We start from the raw sequence: 17,500 nt of genomic DNA on the forward strand, positions 1-17,500 counted from the left end.
AAGGCATGCACAAAGCAAAATCAAACATTTGTTAGGCATGTATTCGCAAATGTCTTGTTCATGCACAATAAGGGATTTATTACCAATTTAACCTTAGTAAGGCCTCAGCATTTGCTTAGTACATGCCTTACAAGTTACTTATGCAGGCATTAACATTGTATGTATTAGTGCTTATAGATGTATCCCTAAAATAAAGTGTTACCTTTTTTACTAGTTCAAAGGCAAATAGACTGGGCAGTCTATTTGTTCAAAGGCAATGACCATATGACCATAAATGTGTGTAATATTGTCCTGTTTCTTGTAGACCCTACTGGAGTCGTGTTGAGAGCAATATGACCGTAAATGTGTGTAATATTGTCCTGTTTCTTCTAGACCCTTCCTGAGGTGTTACTGTGTGTGTAATGTTGTCCTGTCTCTTGTAGACCCTACCGGAGTTGCCTTTAGAGCAATATGATTGTATATGTATGTGTAATATTGTCCTGTCCCTTGTAGACCCTATTGGAGTTGTGTTCAGAGCAATGACTACAGTACTGTGTGTGTAATATTGTCCTGTCTCTTGTAGAGCCTTCCTGAGGTGTGTTACTGTGTGTGTAATATTGTGTTACTGTGTGTGTAATATTGTGTTACTGTGTGTGTAATATTGTGTTACTGTGTGTGTAATATTGTCCTGTTTCTTGTAGACCCTACCGGAGGTGTGTTCAGGGCAATGACTACAGTATTGTGTGTGTAATATTGTCCTGTCCCTTGTAGACCCTACTGGAGTTGTGTTCAGAGCAATATGACCGTAAATGTGTGTAATATTGTCCTGTTTCTTGTAGACCCTACTGGAGTGTGTTCGGAGATATGACTACAGTTCTGTGTGTGTAATATTGTCCTGTTTCTTGTAGACCCTACCGGAGTTGCGTTTAGAGCAATATGATTGTATATGTGTGTGTAATATTGTCATATCCCTTCTAGACTCTTCCTGAGGTGTGTTACTGTGTGTAATATTTGTGTAATAGTGTGTATGTGTGTGTAATGTTGTCCTGTCTCTTGTAGACCCTTCCTGAGGTGTGTTCGGAGCAAGATGAGTTGGACTTCCTTATGGAGGCTCTCATCATCAGGTGAGAAACACACACAAACACAAAGCACAAGGCACAACATCTGAACAATAACTCAACAGTTAACATCTCGGGCCAACTATTGGACAGTGAACAAAAATGAAGATCAATCGTATCAGGGACCGTAAAAATAAATGTGCATTTCATGTGCATTTCAAAACTCCAGTTTTAAAAATATCCCATTCAGGGGGCTAAAATGCACCTAAAATGCACCTAAACCACAATTTAGTTTTTATTTTTAACCACATCGTGTTTGTATGCAAATGGCTAAAAAAATATCTGCATTTAAAAATATCCGCGTACGTGTAAGCTGCACTTAATTCTCATCACCTATTGTGGTGGTGGGTATGTCACTTACTCGCATTACCTGCTGTGGTTTGTTGTCATTGCCCTGTTAAACTTCGACTTTTTTCACACACCTCAGCTGGCAGGTGCGTCTGAGATGGCCCATGACTCACTCAGCAACAACTTAGAAAAACTCCAGCACACTGACCATTTTGTTGTCCTTTCTTTAATAACGACGTTTCGGTCCTAGACCTTCATCAGGCAATCTCAGGCAATCATTGCCCTGTTAGCAAAAGACTGATGTCTGTTTGTCTTGTTGCGTGACTGTGCCCCCTCCACAGTAAGTTCAGCCACCAGAACATCGTGCGGTGTGTAGGGGTGAGCCTTCAGGCCCTGCCACGCTTCATACTGCTGGAACTGATGGCTGGAGGAGACCTCAAGTCTTTCCTCAGAGAGACAAGACCCAGACTGGTAAGACACTAATACACTACTATACTATACTATACTGTACTATACTATACTATACTATACTATACTATTCTATACTATACTATACTATACTATACTATACTATACTATACTATACTGTACTATACTATACTATACTATACTATACTATACTGTACTATACTATACTACACTATACTATACTATACTATACTATACTATATACTACTATAGTACACTATACTATACTATACTATACTGTACTATACTATACTCTACTATATTATACTATACTATACTATACTATACTATACTGTACTATACTATACTATACTATACTATACTATACTATACTATACTATACTATACTGTACTATACTATACTATACTATACTATACTATACTATACTATTAATACTACTATACTATACTATACTATACTATACTATACTATACTATACTATACTATACTATACTATACTGTACTATACTATACTATACTATACTATACTATACTATACTATACTATACTATACTATACTATACTATACTATACTACACTACTATACTATACTATACTATACTATACTACACTATACTATACTGTACTATACTATACTATACTACTATACAATACTACTATACTATACTATACTATACTATACTATACTATACTATACTATACTATACTATACTATACTATACTATACTACTATAATAATACTAATAAGAGGAGACCTTAAGTCCTTCCTTAGGGAGACACGACCCAGACTGGTAAGACACTACTACACTATACTACTACTATACTATAATAATAAGACTACTACACTACTACTATACTATACTATACTATACTATACTATACTATACTATACTATACTATACTATGCTATACTATACTATACTATACTATACTATACTACTACGATACGATACTATACTATAGGCCTAAACTATATTATACTATACTGTACTATACTATACTATACTGTACTATACTATACTATACTATACTATACTATTCTATACTATACTATACTATACTAAGAGGAGACCTCAAGTCCTTCCTCAGGGAGACACGACCCAGACTGGTAAGATACTACTACACTATACTATACTATACTATACTATACTATACTATACTATACTATACTATACTATACTACTATACTATACTATACTATACTATACTATACTATACTATACTATACTATACTATACTATACTATACTCCTAGGCCTATACTATAATAACAATAGCAACAGGAGACCTCAAGTCCTTTCCTTAGAGAGAATCGCCCCAGACTGGTAAGACACTACTACTATACTACTATACTATACTACTATACTACTATACTATACTATAAGGTAAATTGGGCCATCAGCTAAATTGGGTGTCTCATTTCTTTTAATTCAACAGACCAACCACCACAAATGTACTGAAATTGTTGCACCATTACTACTCTATCTGCTTAAAGTCATAGCATAATAGTTTTTTGATGGGCAGGGGGAACCCTCATATGGAGAGTGACAGAAGAAAGTAAATTTTCAGTCTTGCCAAAATAAGAAATCTTCTAGATAAAATAAGGATGATACTGTTTTCACGTGATAAAAACTAGAAAAACGGATATGTTTTTAGGTTTGAATATGTGCCCTTAATCTGGAAAACATAGCTGTGGCAACATTGTGATGTTTAAATATCTAAAAATGTCAAAAAACCCATTGGCCCATTTTGGCTGAACATTTTGGCTTTTCATTGTTCATTTTGTCATTTCCACAACAAACACATAATTTCATCAACATCCGTTAGTAACTTTTTGAGTTATCCTGCTGACAGGGAGACAGATAAACAAACAAACAGAAAGACAAACCAACGCCACCGAAAACATAACCTACTTGGCGGAGGTAATAAATGTGTGTGTGTGTGGTTGTACGTGCGTGTTTGTGCGTGTTTGCTTAATATAATCATAATGTCTCTCTCTCTCTCTCTCTCTCTCTCTTCTTTCTTTCTCTCTCTCTCTCTCTCTCTTCTTTCTCTCTCTTCCTCTCTCTCTCTCTATTTCTCCCTCTCTCTCTTCTTTCTCTCTCTCTCTCTTCTTTCTCTCTCGCTCTCTCTATCACTATCTCTCTCTCTCTCTCTCTCTCTCTCTCTCTCTCTCTCTCTCTCTCTCTCTCTTCTTTCTCTCTCTCTCTCTTCTTTCTCTCTCTCTCTCTCTATCTCTATCTCTCTCTCTCTCTCTCTCTCTCTCTCTCTCTCTCTCTCTCTCTCTCTCTCTCTCTCTCTCTCTCTCTCTCCTCATTCAGGACCAGCCATCGAATCTGACCATGGTGGACCTGCTGAATGTAGCCAGAGATATCGCACGAGGCTGCCAGTACTTAGAGGAGAACCAGTTTATCCACAGGTACACACACACACGCACACGCACTCACACACGCACATGCACACACACACACACACACTCACTCACACACGCACATGTGCACACACACACACACGCACTCACACACACACACACACACACACACACACACACGAGGCTGCCAGTACTTGAAGGAGAACCAGTTCATCCACAGGTACATAACGCACACACACACACACACACACACACACACACACACACACACACACACACACACACACACAACACACACACACACACACACACACACACACACACACGCACACGCACTCACACACGCACATGCACACACACACACACACACACACGGCTGCCAGTATTTAGAGGAGAACCAGTTCATCCACAGGTACAACACACACACACACATTCACTCACACACACACACACACACACACACACACACACACACACACACACACACACACACACACACACACACACACACACACACACACACACACACACACACACACACACACACACACACACACCCCTCCCTGTATCTCGTCCTGCCTGCTGGCTGAAGCCGCTGTCTTTCCTTCCATCTAGAGAGACAAATGACTCCAATTAAATCTCATTTAGCCAGCGTGCATGCGTGTGTGTGTGTGTGTGTGTGTGTGTGTGTGTGTGTATGTGTGTGTGTGTGTGTGTGTGTGTGTGTGTGTGTGTGTGTGTGTGTGTGTGTGTGTGTGTGAGTGCGTGCGTGTGTGTATGCCATTTAGCCAGCGTGTGCCCAAAAATCACCAATCCCCTTAATGGCATCTGGGGCACGCACAGGCCCGGATTAACCGGCCGGTCCTACATATGGCTGCAGCCTAGGGCCCCCACCTGCCAGGGCCCCCCACAGACAGGGCTACATAGGCTAGATATGGCTGTAGCCTAGGGCCCCCCACCTGCCAGGAGGCCCCACAGGCTAGATATGGCTGTAGCCTAGGGCCCTCACCAGCCAGGGGGGGCCCAGAGGCTAGATGTGGCTACATGGGCCCCACCTACCAGGAGGCCCTCACAGGCTAGATATGGCTGCAGTCTAGGGGCCCCATCACAAGGGGGCCCCCACAGGCTAGATATGGCTGCAGCCTAGGGCCCCCCACCAGCCAGGGCCCCCACAGTCTAGATATGGCGACAGTCTAGGGGGGCCCACCAGCCAGGTGGTGCCTGATTGGTCAACAGTGAAAATTGCAGAATTGTGACAAGATGCAACATTGAAAAATTCCTCTGTTGTGTTGAGTACAGTTGGTAGACATGTTATCTTTAATTCCTAACTCACAATTATGACACCGTCTATGAACATTTTTCATGCAGTTTGCTTTCTGCTGGGCCCCGCAGCAACCTATAGCCTAGGGGCCCCAGGCCATCTTAATCCGGCCCTGTTCACGAAGGCTCCAAGATGGAGACTCTTCTTGCACACTCACCCTCACCCTCACACACACATACACAGACACACACACACACACACACACACACACACACACACACACTCACCCTCACGCTGCGCAGGCAGATTATAAAACACACTCACACACACACACACACACACACACACACACACACACACACACCCAAACACACACTCACATGCAAACACAAACACACCACACACACACTCTCACACACACACACACACACACACAGACACACACACACACACCCTCACGCTGCGCAGGCAGATTATAAAACACACACACACACACACACACACACACACACACACACACACACACACACACACACACACACACACACACACACACACACACACACACACACACACTCTCACCCTCACGTGGACCACACAGTGTGTCCTTGGGAGCTCCTTCAGCTTCTTGAAGTTGAAGATGAGACTAAAAGTGGACAATTTATATTCTGGGCATCCAGCCTCAACCCAGAAAAATATCTTCCTCACACACACACACACACACACACAAACAGAGACAACAGTTCTCCCTGCTATGCTATAGCGGTGCTCACTAGGGGTGTAAATTACAGCCTTTATAGTGATTCGATTCAATATTGATTTCTTAGGTCAGCGATTCAACTTTTTCCGATACTTAAGAATGCTTCACCATTCGATTTAATTCGATTCGATTCAAAACAATGGTTCCTAGTTTTTTTTTACCTTACTGGCTTGGCTGATGTTTGAAATGTTAAATAAATCAACAAAAGCTGAAATATCACATTTTAGGAGCATATTTATTATGATCAATATTACTGAGCAAAATAAAATGCTTCACAAAATGAGTGCAATACTGTAATTACAAAAATCGACTCATTGAATCATGGGCTGAAGATCGATTCAAATGCATTATCATTTACAGCCTGCTGCTGTCTCTGTCTTCTCACCAGCGGCAGATACTGAAATTAATTGGCCTTATTTTGGTTTCATTTCTTTTAACATTTCCTGGGATGCCTATTTGGATTAGACACTGAAATGGCGGTCCATAGTCAACACAGATACGTGAGATTGAGATGCCCACATTAATGATGTTGTAGTAGTAGGTAAAAGCTCACACAAAAACATCTGACATCTGACCTGGAAGCAGGATAAAACAAATAACCAGATAAAAAGAGAGAAAAGTCCACTTCAACCAGGATTTTTGTATTTTCACCCGAAACGTCACAGAAAAATAAAATATAAGAGGGAGCAAACAAATTAGTACCTATTATGTGTTGACTAAAAAACGTCATGAAAAAAATATTGAATTACATTAAATATTATATGTAATACGTATTAGTTAGTAGATTATTATTACCAAAACCTGCACAGGAGAGTGAATGAGTAGGCCTACCTATTGTGTGTGCAGAGTGCTTGTGGGTAATGGACCCAGGGCCGCCGCTAGACATAAACATACCAAAACCTGCGCAGGAGTGTGAATGAGTAGGCCTACCTATTGTGTGTGCAGAGTGCTAGTGGGTAATGGACCTGTTTGCATATAACTTCCTGTATTCTCCCAGGAGCCTGGAGGTAAGGCCAGACTAAGCGGCAGAGTTGTTTGCATTATTTAAAGCTAAGTGGTCCCAATGCGCTACGGCTACGCTAAGCGCTAGGCTACCTGTGGTCACTCAGTGTTGCCAGATTGGGCAGTTTCCCGCCCAATTGGGCTGCTTAGGATGTCCATCTGTGGGTAAAAAATGGATTTTGGAGAAGATAAAAAAGACCAATTTTTGGCCATAGAAATCAATAAAATTTAGTGCATCCAGGCGGGTTTTGAGCATTTTTGGGGGCTGGAAATCATCAGCTTCATCTGGCAACCCTGCCTGTGGTACCACAATATTGACGAGGCTAACAGTAGGGATGTCGTAAAGGGGCGTCACCAGGGCCCCATGTAATATATAGGGGGCCCACACATTTATTTATGGAGAGCCTACTCAAGCTAAAAGTAGCTTATAATGACTGTCTCAGGATTCTCCTGAAGAAACCAAGGAGTACCAGGGCAAGCCAGCTGTTCTGCAGGCTGGGTTTAACTACTTTCATGGCTTTGGTCAGAAATCTCACTTTCAAGTTTATGAACAGGCTGGACCGATCCATGAATGAGCTTATTGTTCAGATAGTAGATCCAAGTTGTAGCTCACATGTCTAAAATATGGGAATATTGGTATGTGTGCCTCCACTAGCTTTCTTCTTTTGTTGTTGTTGTATAAAATGTATATATGAATGTGTGATGTATTGTTTTTTTATTGATCTGTGTAATGTATTGTCACCTGTGGGCCTCGAGCCTGTAATAAAGTTTATATATAAAGTTTATTTATTTAGAACAGTGATTCTCAAAGTGTGGTCCGGGGACCACTGGTGGTCCGCGACACAGCTCAGGTGGTCCGTACGGGGATTTCTAATTTTCCAAGACAAGCTAGCAGTAGGCTTTATTTGTTAACATTATTACAAAGATAAGCATAGCTGGAGTCTTATTTTCATCACAATAACCGCATAATACATGTGAGTAAAAAATAAGTGATCTGCATTGAAATTAGCAGTGTCAAATTAGCACCCGTCAACTGTCAATTCGGTTGACAGGTGGTCCCTGAACATTTTTGGGGGGACAAAGTGGTCCTCGGTCTGAAAAAGTTTGAGAATCACTGATTTAGATGTATGGCTTGAGGGGTCCATTGGAGCTGATTGTACATAGGGCCCACAATTTGCTGCTTATGAAAGCCCATTGGGAAACTCCAACTCCCATTGTCATTGTGACACAGCACTCCACAGCACACAAGTGAACACTGCACACTGCACACAACGAAATTGCATTTATGCCTCACCCGTGCAAGGGGGCAGCCCTCAGTGGCGCCCCATGGGGAGTAGTGCGGTGGGACGGTACCATGCTCAGGGTACCTCAGTCATGGAGGAGGATGGGGGAGAGCACTGGTTGATTACTCCCCCCACCAACCTGGCGGGTCGGGAGTCGAACCGGCAACCTCTGGGATGCAAGTCTGACGCCCTAACCGCTCACCCATGACTGCCCAAGCTATACAAGAGCATAGTCTCTCCACTTTGCATTCAAGAAGTAATTATGGGTCCATTTTTGTCCAGGGACTCTTTTTCTTTCTTTTCCTTTCCTTTCCTTTCCTTTCCTTTCCTTTCCTTTCCTTTCCTTTCCTTTCCTTTTCTTTCCTTTCCTTTCCTTTCCTTTCCTTTCCTTTCCTTTCCTTTCCTTTCCAAGTGCTCGCTCCCTTGGCAACACTAACCTCAGTGATATCATTTTAACTTATATGATACTTTTACTTACAGTATATATCATGATAACTTATATAATTAAGTTATTCTCCTATACACTGCAAGTGCACAGTCTCCCCTCTTGGCATTCAAGAAGTCCGTTTTGGCCCATATATTTTTTTTTCCAGAAAGACTTTCCTTTCTAAGTGCTCGCTCCCTTGGCAACACTAAGCTCTTAAACCTTGAACTCCCGGTGAAACCCATTTTCCTATAGCTTTGTCTTTTAGCAACACTTTCCTCTTAAACCCTAAGCGCTCCGTGAAAGCCATTTTCTAATAGCTTGGTCTGCACTTTATTTGTGTGCTCTACTCCAGTGGTTCTTAAAGGCCAACTTCCGATTAAACACAATTTTACTCACTCCTTTTGAAGATCGGACGGTCAGCCCAAGTTAAACTCACTTGCAAGGCTCTCATAGCGGTGCATCACCTCGCCTGGCTGTGTTTCCCGGTGTTTCCCAATTGACATAAATAATGCAGAGAAACGAGCGAATCACGAAAGCCTTTCTGTGTTTCGTCACGCCGAAAGAAGGCGTTGGCCACAAAGGTTTATGTCGACCCATTTTTCTAAAAACATGTCGAGTAATTTTTTTCTGCTTGTTTTCAATACAAGCAACGTCTGGTGGCCCGAAATCTAGCTTAGCTTAGCTATCAGCTGGTTGCTACTCTCAGGTACACACACAGCACAAAGCCTCATCCATAGAGCAAGTCCACTCTGATTGCTCCGTGCCTGCAGCTCGCCTAGGGGTCGCTGTCTAAAGAGATCAGCCCTGAATGGAGCCTGCACGCCTCCGTTGGCGCCCCTATAGTGCAGTACCACCCGGGGAAGTGGCGACTCTGTTTCCCATTACATTCTCTCCAAGAACAGGAGGACTGAGCCAATCAGAGACGCATTTCCACGAGAGCTGGAAGAGTGAGCCAATCAGAGACGCATTTCCACGAGAAACACGGAACACCCTCTCGTTTCTCCACAAGCCACCTTGCTGGCTTTCAAAAACGGCTTGAAACAAAGCAACCAGAACGTTTTTTTAAAACAGGACCAACGCGTAACACATTCAATAACAATGGGGAACACAGCAATATTAATCAAATGACGTTGAGAGGCCATCTTTAACCTTTTTTTCTTAACGCACCCCCTTACCTATGACCAAGACAAGCCACGCACCCGCAACCCAAACTTCTACACATGTATACGCACTAATACATGATTTAAGTGATTAATTACAATGATTCTTGCTTTAAATATTACTCAATACTTAAATGACTTGACATGGGGACCAAAACCGGTTTAAATTTGGGTTTGACTTGGCCTAATGATAATGTTTGCTAACAGAATTTTGGTCACAACCTCAACACAAACACAATTCCGTGCACCCCCTGAAATCTCTGGCGCACCCCCAGGGGGTGCCCGCACCCCAGGTTAAGAACGACTGCTCTATTCGCTTAGCCTGTTCTCCTCCCAGCACAATTGATATGTGTCCTTGGGCGTGACGTAGCCTCTTACTGCAGATGGGGTCGCCGGCAGGTCTATTCACTATTAGGGCTTCTGCACACCGGCTCCGACAAAGTGCGGCGCACTTTTGCTTCCGACAGAATTCGGACCCCCAAACCCAATTTCACACGAACATTGCATTGATAGTCAATGGGCGGCGCCGACAAAATAGAACTTGTCTCTAATTGCTATCCGACATCGGCCAATGTCCACAGACATCGGCGCCAGTGTACGTGGTTCTATTGAAAACAATGGAATCGAATTTTAGCTGAGCAGTGCTCAGCACTTTGTCGGAGCCAGTGTGCGGAAGCCCTTAGCTGAAAATACTCAACTATATCGTAACAACATTGCTATGGCATTACCGAGAGCCTTAAGTAACGGATAAAGACATAGGCATTACAATTTTGATGACAATGAGGTTATAACAAAGGCTCTGCGCTTAGGGGTTAAGGGTAAAAAACAGAGAGGTTCTGTGGATATGACGAGAGAGTTCACTCACGATTTTTCCGGGTGGTACTGCACCCTAGGGGCGTCAACCATGACTATGACTAAAATATTTCGTCAATGCCCTTTTTTGATTTTCGTCATTTAGACTAAGACTAAGACTAAATTGGGAAGGCAATGACTAAAATATGACTAAGACTAAAATTGATTTTCGTCATTGTGACTAAGACTAAGACTAAATTTTAAAAAGCTGACGAAATTAACACTGATATTAAATAAAATAGAGAAAAAGAGAAACAGTGTGTGAAGAAGTTTTATTCTGTACAGTGTGATATATGTTAAAAAGAGAAGCAGTGTGCGTAGAAGGTTTATTCTCTACAGTCAATGATATTTGTTAAAAGTGTGTGGAGAAGTTCTGTAATGTATAGTGTTGACTAAAATGACAAAAATGACTAAAATTTGACTAAGACTAAAATTGATTTTCGTCATTTAGACTAAGACTAAGACTAAATTGGGAAGGCAATGACTAAAATATGACTAAGACTAAAATTGATTTTCGTCATTGTGACTAAGACTACGACTAAATAAAAAAAAGCTGGCAAAATTAACACGGTACTGCACCCTAGGGGCGTCAACAGAGGAATGCAGACTTCATTCAGAATGAATGGGCTGCACTCGCTCAGCAGCGCCCCCAGCTGAACTGCAGGTGGAATAGCAAGCGGGGTGGCTGTTTGTTGATCGTCTGTGATGAAAACATCTTTCTGAGTAGTAGTAGTGTAATGTGTTGTAAGGTAAAGTGAGCATTCAACATGATCTCCAAAAATTCTGTGCTCCTGGACACGGATGTTAAGGACACAAAATCTGTGTCCAGGAGCACGGATTTTGCCAAAATTCCGTGCTCCTGAACACGGAATTGTTTTCCGTGCTCCTGGACACGGAATTGTTTGAAGTGCTTTCTATAGGCTATTTCCACAGTCTTGTGTTTTCTCAGGATTTTTCTAATTTCAAATATTTTGTCTAAAAAAAAAAACATTTCTTACTGACAGGCTAGGGTTAGGGATAGTTTTCTTTCATTCATTATATGAGTTTGATAGCCTAGCAACCAACTGGAAAAGGTATTTCTCAAAATATGTCTTTAATGACAGGTTAAGGTTAGGGAATGTTTTGGTCAGGGCACAACTTAAATTGCTATAGCATTATTTTGTTTAGGATTAGCATTTGGTATGTATTTTCTAATGATAGAGTTAACACAGTGCTGTGGTAATAGCCTATTGAAAGCACTTCCGTGTGCCCATCACAGAAAACAATTCCGTGTCCAGGAGCACGGAAAACAATTCCGTGTCCAGGAGCACGGAATTTTGGCAAAATCTGTGCTCCTGGACACGGATCTCGTGTCCTTAACATCCGTGTCCAGGAGCACAGATTTTTTGGAGATCAGGCTGGAGCATTAGGAGAAGACGTGGTTCAGTGGGCTAGGTCAGTGTTTCTCAACCTTTTTAGTCTTGTGTACCCCCTTAGCATTTTCATTGTGCCATGAGTACCGCACAGTCAAGTTCCATATCGTTCTCTCTATCCCAATGTAACTAAGCTCCATACATTTGTTAAAATCACATTTTCCAAGTACCCCCTGAAGTGTGCTCGCGTACCCCTAGTGGTACATGTACCCCTGGTTGGGAAACACTGGGCTAGGGTACCGTACCATTACGCCGGAGACCCAGGTTCGATTCTGGCTCAAGGTTGTTTCCTAGTCCTTCTCCATCTCTCTCTGTACACTCTAATAAATGAAGGTACAGAACTCGTCGCTGTGGCAGTGCCCTCAAGGGGAGTACCATTGCGTCGCTTGGTGGTACCTTAAAAAAAAAAGGTGACAGATGCACATTGGTCGACATTGCAAGAAACTGAACGCACCTCTTTTTTGGGGTACCAATCAAGCGACACAATGGTACTCCCCTTGAGGGTACTGCCACAGCGACGAGTTCTGTACCTTTATTTCTGAGAGTGTAAAAGCCCATAAATAAATAAACAAATACATTAATATGGGCAGCCGTGGCCTAACGGTTAGGGGGTTGGTCTTTCAATCTGAGGGTTGTAGGTTCAAATCCCACCTGACCTCTCCCTAAACCTTCATCCATGGCTGAAGTGCCCTTGAGCAAGGCACCTAATCCCACATTGCTCCAGGGACTGTAACCAATACCCTGAAAAATGGTAAATGTAAGTCACTCTGAATAAAAGCGTCAGCTAAATGAAATGTAATGTAATGTAAATATATTACATACATAAATACATAATAAAATATATATAAAGTGAGCATGAAAAGAGCTTTTCTTCTCTTCTCTTCTCCTCGTCCACAGAGACATAGCGGCCAGGAACTGCCTGCTGACGTGTAAGGGGACAGACCGGGTGGCCAAGATCGGGGACTTCGGCATGGCCAGAGACATCTACAGGTACAGTGGAACACTTAATCAGTGTGTGTGTGTGTGTTTGTGTGTGTGTGTGTGTGTGTGTGTGTGTGTGTGTGTGTGTGTGTGTGTGTGTGTGTGTGTACGCACGTGTTTGTGTGTGTGTGTGGGGGCACGTTTGTTCTTACAAAAGAACGAGTGCCTTAGTCAGAGTATTAATTCTCATTTTTTGATTCTGGAAGTACTATACCTTGAACTAAAGAGCACCCAAACCCAAGACGCCAACAATCTTAATAAGAGCACGCCATACTCTACAAACTCATACGTATTTCTTTATTGGGTTACGCAATAGTGCAGATGTAATTAAAGGCATTGTTAATTACAAATAAAGAAATAAAACGGCAAGTGTATTGTACTTAAAACCGCAAAGTGTAGATGTGCATGTTGTGCTTTTGTTTAAAGACATTGTTACAAATAAAGAAATAAAACGGCAAGTGCATTGTACTTAAAACCGCCAAGTGCAGATGTGCATGTTGTGCTTTTGTTTGGCTATAGCTGTGAGCACCTGAATCAATTAGCAGGGGGGGCAGAAAGAAATAAAAAAGAAACGAAATAAAAAAGAAATTAAAAAGAGCTTAAGGAAAATCAAGCGTCTGCTATGTATTCTGTGGGAGGAAACGCTCCGCATCCAACCACAGGAAGTATGAATAATTATTAGACGTGCTGATTGCTGATGTCGAGCCTACACGGCCTGTGTTTGTGCGTGTGCGTGTGTGTGTGTGTGTGTGTGTGTGTGTGTGTGTGTGTGTGTGTGTGTGTGTGTGTGTGTGTGTGTGTGTGTGTGTGTGTGTGTGTGTGTGTGTGTGCGTGTGTGTGTGTGTGTGTGCGTGATTGCTGATATTGAACCGTTATGGCTTCCCTGCAGCGAGCTGTTGACAATAACAACAACGTTTCACCTTAAATGCCATTGTTATTTATTTATTTAATTTCATTTCATTTAATTTACTTTAGAAGTGTTGACTTCCTTTTTCCTTTATTGTACATTATTGTTCCTAGAACTTTCCCTGAACACACAGAGAAAGGGATTTTAGTAGCTCGCTGTCATGGGACGTTTAATCCCAAATAAACATTAATAACACTTTCATTTTAATACTTTTTATTCAGAGTTCAACTTTATTCTGAAGAGAGTGGGTGGTTTATTCTCTTGTTAATTCCAAATAGCTTCCTCTATCATGTACAGTGCCCTCCATAATTATTGGCACCCCTGGTTGAGATGTGTTTTTTAGCTTCCAATTATTTAATTTTTTTTCTAAATAATATGGGACCTTAATGGAAAAAAAGAGAAAAATCCAACCTTCAATACAAGTGCATTTATTCAGTGGGGAAAAAATCCCACATAAAGAAATAATTATTTGACATCAAATAATGTGTGTCACAATTATTAGCACCCCTGGTGTTAATATTTTGTACAACCCCCTTTTGCCAACAAAACAGCACCTAATCTTCTCCTATAATGTTTCACAAGATGGGAAAAGACAGAAAGAGGGATCTTCAGCCATTCCTCTTTGCAGAATCTCTCTAAATCATCCAAAGACCTGGGTCCTCTCCTCTGTACTCTCCTTTTCAGCTCACCCCACAGGTTCTCAATGGGGTTGAGGTCAGGGGACTGAGATGGCCATGGGAGGAGCTTGATTTTGTGTCTGGTGAACCATTTCTGTGTAGATTTGGCCATATGTTTAGGGTCATTGTCTTGCTGAAAGACCCAGTGACGACCCAGCTTCAGCTTTCGGGCAGAGGGCAACAGATTTTGATTTAAAATGTCCTGGTATTTCAAAGCATTCATGATGCCATGCACCCTAACAAGGTTCCCAGGGCCTTTGGAAGCGAAACAGCCCCACAGCATCACTGACCCACCCCCATACTTCACAGTGGGTATGAGGTGCTTTTCAGCATGCGCATCTTTCGTGGTACGCCAGACCCACTTAGAGTGTTTGTTGCCAAAAAGCTCAATCTTGGTCTCATCTGACCAAAGCACACGGTCCCAGTTGAAGCCCCAATACCGCTTGGCGAACTCCAGACGCTTGCGTTTATGATTGTGAGTGAGGAAAGGTTTTCTCCGTGCATGCCTCCCAAACAGCTTGTTGGTGTGTAGATAGCGCCTGATGGTTGATTTGGAGACTTTGTGACCCCAGGATGCTACCATTTGTTGTAATTCTGTAACAGTGAGCTTTGGAGATCTTTTGATTTCTCTTACCATCCTCATCACTGTGCGTGGTGGCAAAATAAACTTGGGTCCTCGTCCAGGCTTGTTTACCACTGTTCCAGTTGTTTTGAACTTCTTAATTATTCCTCTCACAGTGGATATGGGCAGCTGCAGTTGAGTGGCAATCTTCTTGTAGCCTCTGCCTGACCTGTGAAGGTCGACGCACATCTGCCTCACTTGTATGCTGTGTTCCTTTGTCTTTCCCATGTTTAAGAGTGGATAAGAGAAATGGCCTCGGTGTCACGTCATATTTATACCCCAGGGAAACAGGAAGTGATGAATTACTAATTGAATGTTCCTACATACTCTGGTAAACTTTGTAAACTACTGTAGAAATGACAGAAATGCTTCAATTATATGTATTTCCTGGGAATTGTTAAGGGTGCCAATAATTGTGGAACAGGTGATTTAATGAAAAATAATTATTTTTTAGTCAGGGATTTTTTTATTTTCTTACAATTCATTCGAGTTGAAGGCTAAATTTTTCTACAGTTTTCAGTGTGACAGTATTCTTCTGCAATAAACACTGAATTTATTTTAAGGCTTTTAACACATCTCAACCAGGGGTGCCAATAATTATGGAGGGCACTGTATATGTTACTGCTGCTTTGAAACAATTCTGGGGTGCATTTCTGGAAAGCCAAGTTGCTAACTATGTTAGCTACTTTGTTATTTGCAATGCAATTTCCCATTGGCAACTACCAAAGTTGCTAACTGCTAACAACTACGCTTTCCAGAAATGCACCCCTGGTCGGCCCTGCCGTGTAACGGTGGGACACTGGGGAACTATGCCGGTGTCCCGGGTTCGATTCCGGCCCGGGTGGGTCATTTGAAGATCCTTCCCCGTCTCTCCTCCACTGTTCTTTCCAAAATAAAGGCAATAAAGCCCTAAAAAAATCATGTAAAAAAAACAACTATTCTGGTTGTTACACGCATGCGTGTTGCTACACGCTGACGAAACAGGCAAGAGAGAGTGAGATTGAGAGATGACAAAATCGAACCCAAATGTTGCAGCAAGCTGTTCTGTCCGTATGATTCCCTTTGCACAATATCATACATGCATACAGGCAAGCCAACAGGGGGGACAAAGGGGTCAGTTGCCACGGTCCCAGAGAGAAAGGGGTCCTCGTTACATTAAATGCATTGGGTCGGGGGCCCCTTAGTTGATTTTGTCCCGGGCCTGGCCAAAGCTCAGTCAGCGGCCCTGCATGCATACACCATGATATGCAGCATACACCATGATATCTGGTTGAGCAAGGGCAATCTATGGACCTCTGGGTGTGTGTGTGCGTGCGCGCGTGCGTGTAAACGCACGTCACTGTGTGTGTTGCCTCCTGTCTAGCGGGGTGTGTGTGTGTTTGTGTGTGTGTGTGTGTGTGTGTGCGCGCACACACTCATTGCCCCGTGTGTTGTGGGGTGTGTGTGTGTGCGTTTCTGTGCGCGCGTGTGTGTGTGTGTGTGTGTGTGTGTGTGTGTGTGTGTGTGTGTGTGTGTGTGTGTGTGTGTGTGTGTGTGTTAGGCACATGAAAGTGTTCAGTTTGGCCACCAGGGTCTTCTCTCCCTTCAGTCGTCAGGTCTCGTCTTACTGATCAAATACTATATGGAAATGAAGCCTTCCATTTACACACACACACACACAGGGCTGGACTGGCAATCTGGAAAACCGGGCAGAATCCCTGTGGGCCGACGCCCCTAGAGGGCCGGTGATGTCGGTTTTTAAAAATAATTGTTATTTATGTTTAAAAAAAAATGTGACCGGCGGCCCACAATTTCGCCTTGACGGCCCTCTGCCCTCCTCCAATGACATCAGCCCACACATAAAGGGGGTAGAGGGAGGGGGTGTCCCATTGGTGCATCTGAGTCGGACTTAACTATGAATTGCGGCCCCACCCCTACCCTGCATTACGCGCGCAAATTTGAGACACAAGCGATGGAGAGACTAAAACCAAA

The 17,500-nt window shown here is 42.5% G+C and overlaps 1 protein-coding gene across 1 annotated transcript in view; it reads left to right on the forward strand.

Annotated features, from left to right (window-relative positions):
• The window catches only part of alk (ALK receptor tyrosine kinase), an 88,850-nt gene that overhangs the window by 47,354 nt on the left and 23,996 nt on the right, over positions 1–17,500 (forward strand). Inside the window, exons 13-16 of the mRNA XM_063183988.1 lie at positions 1,039–1,103; positions 1,727–1,856; positions 4,136–4,233; positions 13,240–13,332. Coding sequence (XP_063040058.1) covers positions 1,039–1,103; positions 1,727–1,856; positions 4,136–4,233; positions 13,240–13,332 — 386 coding nt within the window. The remainder of the gene's footprint in view (positions 1–1,038; positions 1,104–1,726; positions 1,857–4,135; positions 4,234–13,239; positions 13,333–17,500) is intronic.

Source organism: Engraulis encrasicolus, chromosome 19 (genome assembly GCF_034702125.1).
Source record: "Engraulis encrasicolus isolate BLACKSEA-1 chromosome 19, IST_EnEncr_1.0, whole genome shotgun sequence".
Lineage (NCBI taxonomy): Eukaryota > Metazoa > Chordata > Actinopteri > Clupeiformes > Engraulidae > Engraulis > Engraulis encrasicolus.